This window comes from Hevea brasiliensis, chromosome 2, assembly GCF_030052815.1.
Source record: "Hevea brasiliensis isolate MT/VB/25A 57/8 chromosome 2, ASM3005281v1, whole genome shotgun sequence".
Lineage (NCBI taxonomy): Eukaryota > Viridiplantae > Streptophyta > Magnoliopsida > Malpighiales > Euphorbiaceae > Hevea > Hevea brasiliensis.
This window is the reverse complement of record NC_079494.1, coordinates 60,990,343-60,999,754: the sequence shown is the minus strand read 5'-3', so window position 1 is coordinate 60,999,754 and position 9,412 is coordinate 60,990,343. Positions and strand designations below refer to the sequence as shown.

General features: G+C 34.8%; 1 protein-coding gene across 2 annotated transcripts; it reads left to right on the top strand.

The window, feature by feature from the left end:
* Positions 1-890: 890 nt before the first annotated feature.
* LOC110636306 (importin subunit beta-1) lies at positions 891-6,032 on the top strand. Of its 2 annotated transcripts, XR_002491325.2 has the most exons (4): positions 904-1,145; positions 2,259-4,682; positions 4,781-5,275; positions 5,816-6,032. XR_002491325.2 is itself a non-coding variant. In XM_021785960.2 (3 exons), exons 2-3 carry the CDS (start codon positions 2,266-2,268, stop codon positions 4,977-4,979), a joined length of 2,616 nt encoding a protein of 871 aa, XP_021641652.2. In that variant the 5' UTR covers positions 891-1,145; positions 2,259-2,265; the 3' UTR covers positions 4,980-6,032. The 2 variants fall into 2 exon arrangements, 1 of the variants encoding a protein (XP_021641652.2); XM_021785960.2 differs by having other exon boundaries at positions 891-1,145; positions 4,781-6,032.
* The last annotated feature ends 3,380 nt before the right edge of the window (positions 6,033-9,412 follow it).

Here is a 9,412-nt window from a genome sequence, read left to right as displayed (position 1 = left end):
AAAGAAAAATTTTACCGTACAGCCATACGACCGGCTATGTTATATGGTAGTGAGTGTTGGACACTGAAAGAGTCGTATGCATCTAAGTTAAGAGTTGCAGAGATGAGAATGTTAAGGTGGATGAGTGGCCATACTAGACTAGATAAAGTCCGTAATGAAAGTATTAGAGAAAAGGTAGGAGTGGTGCCAATTGAAGATAAGTTGAGAGAAGGGAGATTAAGGTGGTTTAGTCATGTGAAGCGTAGACATACGGAAGCTCCAGTTAGACAAGTAGAGCATATTAGGTTAGATGATAGAAAGAAAAAAAAGAGATAGACCTAAATTGACTTGGAAGAGAGTAGTACAACATGACGTAGAAGTATTACACATTTCTGAGAATTTAACCCAAAATTGTTCAGAGTGAAAAAAGTGAATCCATATAGCCGATCTTAAATTTTTGAAATAAAAAGCTTAGTTGAGTTGAGTTGAGTTATATATATATATAATTAATATTAAATTATTATTTCATATCAAATGGTTATATGTAATTACCCTTTATTATTTAATTTCTCCCTTATTGACGTTTTGGCGCTGCTTTCGTACACAGAATCGCGCTTCGTCGAGTCTTAACCAACTGTACTTAACTGACTGCATCGCAGAAGCTCCGTACAAAACGAAAACCATCCAGGATTGGCTTTGCTTTGTTCAAATTAAATCTCCACTATTCCGTCATTTACCTTTCTATATGCTCTCATCTATGACCAGGGGCCCACAATTCCAACCAAAGTTCCGTTCTCGCTAAGTTGTGAGTTGTTACGCACCAATGAGTTAAATAATTCTCAGATCTGCATTCCAAACCGTTAAACACAATGACCTTTTAAATAATCACGCAACTTTGACTCTAATGTCAAAAATAAATCCAGTCAGTTATAGAAGATCAGGAGGTGGTATCCACGGATTAATGTGTAGAGCTTGTGATAGCTAATAATTACCCAAAAAAAAAAAAGAATATTTTAAGAAAAAATAGATTTCAAGTGCAGATTCGCATCCGCGTTTTCTTCTTCCACTCTCTCTCACGCACTCTCTCGCTGTCCTCTGTGTCGTTTCTCTGCTTTTTTAGGGTTTCAAATCGCCGTTTCCCTCGTCGGGAATATCCTTTCTTGCAGGTAAATTTTATATCCCTTCAAGAGATTGCTTCGATAATTGCCTCAAATTAAGTTGATTTTAGTGACTTTATCTCGAGCAATCCGTTCTTTCAGATTCCTATTAATATGGATTTAACTTGTAAATATCCGATTCTGATTTTTTTTTTTAGCTTTTTTTTTTTGGATCATATCTTTAACTATGATCTTGTTCTTTTTTCTTTTTTTGTGCTTTTACTGTTTAACTGAATCGGATTTGGATCTGTTTTCTTGTTCAATTTCTTAATTATGGATTTGATATCCTGTTTGGCCCAATGTGTTCTACTGAAATTGATGGGTCGCTTTAAGTTTTATTTGTTTGGGCTACCCAGTTTGGGTTTTTCTCGTGTGTGGAAGACTGATACTCAGATTGTCCAACTAACTAGAAATCTAATCAATCGACGAAATAGAAGCAGCTTAAGAGTGACTAAACTATCTGCGATACACTTTAACAATCTGAATGGAGAGGCTTAATCAAAATTAACTTCTCTGTTTCTACGTTTGCATCAGTTTATATGGCTTCCACTAAATTGCTGTTAACTTCTGAGTCTGCAGTGGGTCTTTGAGTGCATGCTTCTCTTGATTTTTTTTAAAGAAGGGGTTCTTTTCCCCCTTCTTGGTGATTGTGTTATTGTTTATTTCTCCTCTTGAATCTATTCTTTCATTTTTTTTTTCTTTTTAACTTGGAGAGGCTAGTTTTTTAATGAAGCCAAAACATGGATTGTATCTGTTGGATTTGGAGTACAAATGATAAAAATAGTGGAAATAAAATTCTGAATATGTAATCTTGACTTTTGTATTTTATTATGTGTTGTTTGGATTGTCCATGAAAGTAAATAATTTAGCTTAAGCAATTGTTTTTCTTCTACTCTGTTGGGTAGAGATTGTAGATGTTATCTAAAAAGCATTAATTGATTTTCTCCTTCTTATCCTCTTTGGTGGGCTTTGTTCCACCAGTTTTGAAGTGGCCCATGGCATGTTTTCTTTGCTTTTTTTTTTTTTTTATCTTTTTAGGTTGCATCTATTGATCCCTGGCCAAAATGATTTGTTGAATGCTGCTATGCCCTTGTCTGACCATTTAACATTCAACGTTTTCAGGTACAATATGGCAATGGAAGTTACCCAGGTGCTTTTGAATGCACAATCGATAGATGGAAATGTGCGTAAACATGCAGAAGAAAGCTTAAAACAGTTCCAGGAGCAAAATCTCTCTAGTTTTTTGCTATCACTCTCTAGTGAGCTTGCAAATGATGAGAAATCTGTAGATAGCCGCAAATTAGGTGGTTTAATACTTAAAAATGCATTGGATGCCAAGGAACAACATAGAAAGCTTGAGCTTGTTCAAAGATGGTTGTCACTGGCTAACAATGTAAAAAGCCAAATCAAGGCATGTTTGTTAAAGACTCTTTCTTCTCCTGTTGCTGATGCTCGGTCAACTGCTTCTCAAGTAATTGCCAAGATTGCAGGTATTGAATTACCTCATAAACAATGGCCTGAGCTGATAGGATCGCTTTTATCAAATATTCACCAGCTACCTGGACATGTCAGGCAAGCCACTTTAGAGACTCTTGGATATTTGTGTGAGGAAGTCTCTTCTGATGTTGTAGATCAAGATCAAGTGAATAAAATTCTTACAGCTGTTGTTCAGGGTATGAATGCATCTGAAGGAAACAATGATGTTAGGCTTGCGGCAACTCGGGCACTGTACAATGCACTAGGCTTTGCACAAGCAAATTTTACCAATGATATGGAGCGTGATTATATCATGAGAGTTATCTGTGAGGCAACATTGTGTCCAGAAGTGAAGATACGGCAGGCTGCTTTTGAGTGTTTGGTCTCTATTTCATCATCTTACTATGAGAAATTAGCTCCTTATATCCAGGACATCTTTAGCATCACAGCTAAGGCTGTGAGGGAAGATGAGGAACCTGTGGCTCTTCAAGCAATTGAGTTTTGGAGTTCAATTTGTGATGAGGAGATTGACATATTGGAAGAATATGGAGGTGATTTCACTGGAGACTCTGATATTCCTTGCTTTTATTTTATTAAGCAGGCACTCCCTGCTCTTGTTCCAATGCTGTTGGAGACACTCCTAAAGCAAGAGGAGGATCAGGATCAGGACGAAGGGGCTTGGAACATTGCAATGGCTGGAGGTACATGTCTTGGTTTGGTTGCACGAACTGTGGGAGATGATATTGTTCCACTTGTCATGCCATTTATTGAAGAAAATATTACAAAACCAGATTGGAGGCAGAGAGAGGCAGCAACTTATGCCTTTGGCTCGATATTGGAAGGTCCTTCCCCTGACAAGTTAATCCCTATTGTTAATGTTGCCTTGAATTTCATGCTCAGTGCTTTGACAAAGGATCCAAATAACCATGTCAAGGACACTACTGCATGGACCCTTGGACGGATCTTTGAATTTCTTCATGGCTCAACCATGGATGCACCCATAATTACTCAGGCAAATTGCCAACAGATCATCACTGTACTGCTTCAGAGCATGAAAGATGCTTCAAATGTAGCAGAGAAGGCATGTGGTGCCCTTTATTTTCTTGCCCAGGGTTATGAAGAGGTGGGCCCATCATCTCCTCTGACTCCATACTTCCAGGAAATTGTTCAGGCACTTCTCACTGTTACTCATAGAGAGGATGCTGGGGAATCTCGGCTGAGGACTGCTGCTTATGAAACATTAAATGAAGTGGTGAGGTGCTCAACCGATGAAACAGCACCCATGGTTTTGCAATTAGTCCCTGTAATTATGATGGAGCTTCATAATACTCTTGAGGGCCAGAAGCTCTCATCTGATGAGAGAGAGAAGCAAAGTGAATTACAAGGACTTCTATGTGGATGTTTACAGGTTATAATTCAGAAGCTGGGGTCATCAGAGCCAACCAAGTATGTGTTCATGCAGTATGCAGATCAGATAATGGGACTCTTCCTGAGGATTTTTGCTTGTAGAAGTGCTGCCATGCATGAGGAGGCTATGCTTGCCATTGGATCCCTTGCCTATGCAATGGGCCTGGATTTTGCAAAATATATGCTGGAGTTTTATAAGTATTTGGAGATGGGTCTTCAAAATTTTGAGGAGTACCAAGTTTGTGCTGTCACAGTTGGTGTTGTCGGTGATATTTGCAGGGCATTGGAGGATAAAATTTTGCCATATTGTGATGGGATTATGACACAGCTTCTCAAAGATTTATCAAGCAGCCAGTTGCACAGGTCTGTGAAGCCTCCCATTTTCTCATGCTTTGGTGACATTGCACTAGCTATAGGTGAGAATTTTGAGAAGTACTTGATGTATGCGATGCCCATGCTCCAAAGTGCTGCAGATTTATCTGCCCATACAGCTGGTGCTGATGATGAAATGACTGAGTACGCAAATTCATTGAGAAATGGGATTTTGGAGGCGTATTCAGGGATTCTTCAAGGGTTTAAGAACTCTCCTAAAACTCAGCTTTTGATTCCTTATGCACCACACATCCTTCAGTTCTTGGATAGTATATATATGGAGAAGGATATGTATGTTCTAGTCAAATATGACCTCTTCTTTTATTTTACATTTATCAAGTATTTTTATGCGTTATAGTTTGTGACTTGCTATAATCTATTTGATGCAGGGATGATGTAGTAATGAAAACTGCCATTGGGGTCCTTGGAGATTTAGCAGATACATTGGGAAGCAATGCTGGTTCTTTAATACAGCAGTCTCTTTCTAGCAAAGACTTTTTAAATGAATGTTTGTCTTCTGAAGACCATATGATTAAGGAATCTGCTGAATGGGCCAAGTTGGCCATAAGTCGTGCCATTTCTGTTTGAAGTTGTTGCGATTTGGCATGCTCTTTCCTTTTACAAGTCCCTGCATACATTTGGGTGTATTGAGTCGGGGTCCATGGTTGCATCTGTGTCATGTCATCTGCCATTTTTGGATAACAAAGTTATCAGTCTTCAGGTTGTCACTAACTCTTGCATCAGCACCATAGGGTTGGGAATTGGGTAGTGATTACTTTGTGGATGTAGGTGAAGGCATGTGTTAAAAGCTCCAGGGAATATCAGTTAGAGCTCAGAATTGGGTCAAGCGAGGGGGAGATAATTTTTATTTGCTGAATATACAAGTAAGGAAGCATCTTGTCATTTGCTATTTATTGATCTTTGTCATGTTTGAGACCTGTCATGCTGTTCTGGTGGTAATCTCGAAGGTTTTTGAAGTTGATTACTGCAGTGATAGGTTGAAGTTTAGTGACACTTGAAGATGAAACATGTGCCACATTTACCACATTTCATTCCTGATTTTGTGCCCCCTTTTTTTTTTTTGGGTCTTTTCTATCATTCATTTCATATAATTTCATCATGTCTGTCATGGTCGGGCTGTACTTTTAACTGCTGCACTTTTGGTATACTTGGTTGGGGGGCCTTTAACATATATTATTGAGGGTATTGCATCCTGCATTGCATTTTTTATTTTTATTTTTTAATGTTTTTATAGGTCTCAAGTCAGTAACATACCTTGCATTTAATCAATTAAATACCGTTTTTTTCCCCCTCTTCAAAATATGGGTTTCCTTGTTTTTCCTAGAATGTGTAATATTTTCGTTAAATCTCTGCTTGTAGAGAACAGTTACATTGGAATGTCATGAGTTGTGTTGACATTGTAGGGATTGGATGGAGAAATGAACATCAGATGAAGTGGGATTAAGTACAATTGTATTTTTATTGTCAGGTCTTTGAAAAAACAGTACGGCTTTTTGACATTTCTTTCCGGGGTGTCTCCTTGTTTAACGGTGTGTTTGTGTATGCTAGTGTGGGAGAGATTGAGAGACTTGTACTTTGATTGGGAGGAATTTTTAGAGGTAAAGTATACATTTTTAAAGATACGGGTATGAGTTGTTTGTTTCGGAGCGTTTTCAAGGTTTTCAATACCTCTAAAATTTCATTTTTTTCAATATTTAAATTTATTTATTTTAATATTTTAGAGGAGAATTTATTATTTTTAAATTAATTAGTTGATTATTATATTTAAAAAAAAATGTAATTATGTAGTTTTTTTTAGTTAAATTTTTGGTTTTCTGTGCTATTTATTTTAAGAAAATTAATTAGCTGATCAATGTATTTTAAAAAAATTTTATAATTTTAATGAAATTAATTAGTTAGTTTATATATTTTAAAAATATAGTATTTTAAAAAATATATTATTGAATAAAATAAAAATTTTCTATGTGAATATTAAATTTGAATTTATATATATTTTTTAAATTTTGAATTATTTAAACATTATTTTTGTGTTTGTTCTACTATTAGAAATTTAAGGACATTAATTTAACTTTTTGTATAGATAATTTTTTACTGTTTTTATTAGTATATGAAAACAAAGAGAGAATAAGGGAGAGGAAGGTATGAGTGTAAAGGGAAAGAAATATGGAGAGAGAAATAAAGAAATATAAGAGAAAAATAAGAGGGAGAGAATTAAGGTAACTTAAGTATGAAAAAATAATTATGAGACTAAATAATTAATAGACTCAAATTATATATATCAATTAATGTGTATTATTAAAATATATGGGCTAAATAATTAGTGTTACTAAAATAGAGAGATTAGATAATAGTTAGATTAGTATTGACTAACATAAAAATTGATGCGACTAAATAATTTAACAGAAGTGAAATATAGGATTAAATATTAAATAATTACTTTAGTTAAAATATAGGAACTAAATAGTAATTTATGCTATTTTAAATAAATAGGAGTCTCCTACTTCGGTTGTTTGAAATTTATTCTGCCAAAGCATTAATTTTGAAAAATTAACTTTAATTGCCAAAGTCCTATACTTCAGTTGTTGAAATATATTCTGCCTTATTTTTCCAAAAAAACATAACTCTTAACCACAAAGTCAGATTTTTGATCTGTGTTAATGCAATGTATTTTTCCACTAAAATACTTTTCAAAACTAACTTTGTATCAATCAAAAATGAAAATTAAATTTAGTTTCCCGTTAGGTCATGAAATATGTAAAAAATTAAGTCAACAGGAATTTCTAAAAGCACAGCCAAACACGAATAATCATAAGAGATTCACAAGGCATAAAAGCAAATAAAAGATTACATGGTATAATACCATAAAGCTTTGCTTCCTTTTCTTGCTTTTATTTATCACAATTTTGAAATTGAGATCTACAAACTTAACACAAACAATTTCAATATACTTAGTAGCACACTAATTATTTTATTATCATCAAAACATGGATTAGGTCCAATAATCTCCCCTTTTGCAATTGATACCTCAATATTAAAAATAAAAGAGAACACATGAGGGAGAGTTTTTGACTCAATTAATGCAATGTCATGATGTCATGAATCCTAAATGATGATAAGGTGCAAAAAGAGGAAATATAACCATGGATAATGCATAAATATCCTTAAAGATCCATTAACATCATAAGGTAATCCAAAAAGGGATATCAATTTCCATTAGCAATATCCACTAGCTAAACTATACATCCATTAGCTAAACTATCTCCCCTTTCTGGCATCATCAAAATAGAAACCATAATCTTTGGGGATGGTCATAGGTGTCTTAGTACTAGGGTTAACTCTAAAAGCACGAAGGAGTCTAGTGATCAAACGACCACAAGGAAGACAAGTAGAAGTATACCTAAGAGCCAAAGCCATGGTGTGGATCATGAGAATTGGAAGATTTGGAGGACATTGCTCTATGAGACAGGTCATGCGGAACATGTCATAATAGGTTAGGTGAGACCTATAACCAGCTTCAGAGATGATTTCATTTGTTACAATGTGGTGAACAACTTTAGGGACAACCTTAAGTTGAGCAGTAGGTAGGTGGACTAGGTCTCTAGTGTTCACCATCACTATCCTAGTTTGATCTTCAGGGGAAAAATGCTCAGTGACCCATTGGTAGTGATGGTGACAATCTCACTAGAGTTGGGGATCCCTAAATGCTCATCTAGAACAGTAGGAGTGATGAGAGTCTTGCAATGGTTTACATAACTAAGAAGAAAGTGTGAAGGTTTGCATAAAAGTCTTTAACTAGGTTCTCATGGGTAGGTCCCGGTGTGGTGATAAGAGAAGCCTAATCTTGGGTTATGAAGGGTTGAAGTTGATACATATTTATACTTTGAACATAATGTACAAGGATTTTTGTATATAATAACAAATATTACCATCAATTTGTTGCATTGCACAAGGTAAATGAATATTACAACAATCCCATATATAAAACAGTCAAGACATATTACAGATTGCAGTAGATAAATGCATAAACCCAAAGGAGCAAAAGTTTAATTCTCAAAGGAAGATACATAACGTGGAAGTTGTAAAAAGTATGTAACATCAACTAGGCACAAATCAAATTTTTATTTATACAATAATTAGTATTACGATCAATTAGGCATGTTATACAGACCAATCAACTATTTCAGTAAATGCATTTCATAACTCCATATCAGTAAAGTCCATAAGAATCAAATGTAGTTACTTACAGGAAGATAAGCAATTAATCATCAAAAGAATCTCAAACATATTAACAAAAGTTTCACCAAGAGTAATACACACACACACACACACAGAATTACTTACATTTAGAAGAGATAACCAAAAAGAGAGATCCAAGAACTAAAATACAACAAAAACTAGCAATTTTACAAAGAAAAGTAAAGAAGTAAGCACAATTACAAGAATTAGATCATAAAAACAAAATAAAAATCCAAAACAAAAAGAAATTAACAAATACGTAGAAAGAGAGAGAGAGAGAGAAGGAAAACCCAAATGCGTTTAAAGAAACTTAAAATCCAAGAGTAGTTGAGAAAATTAAGATCCAAAGAGTGAGATTTTAAAGGGTTTTAGAAGTATCTTGAATGAAGTGAGGGAAGGAATGAGATGAGTTTCGAAAGAGAGAGAAAGAAATGCGAAAGAAATGAAGAGGCTTTAGAAGAAAAAGAAATTTGGGGGAAATTTAAAAAGGACTTTGGCTGTTGGAAAGCACTGCTTTGTTAGTTTTGTTTCTTACTACACCAAGAAATTAAATAGTGTCTTAGGAGTTGACAAGTACTAGAGGTACTTTTTCTATCAATGATGCTTTTGGCAAAATTGGCATCTGAGTAGGAACTTAAAGCAAATGATGCATTTCTATGATACCATAAATCTAAATGCAATGTACCACTTAAATACATGAGAATGCATTTTACGACATGCAAATGAGTCTTTTTATGACGTGATTGAAAATGTACACACAAGCA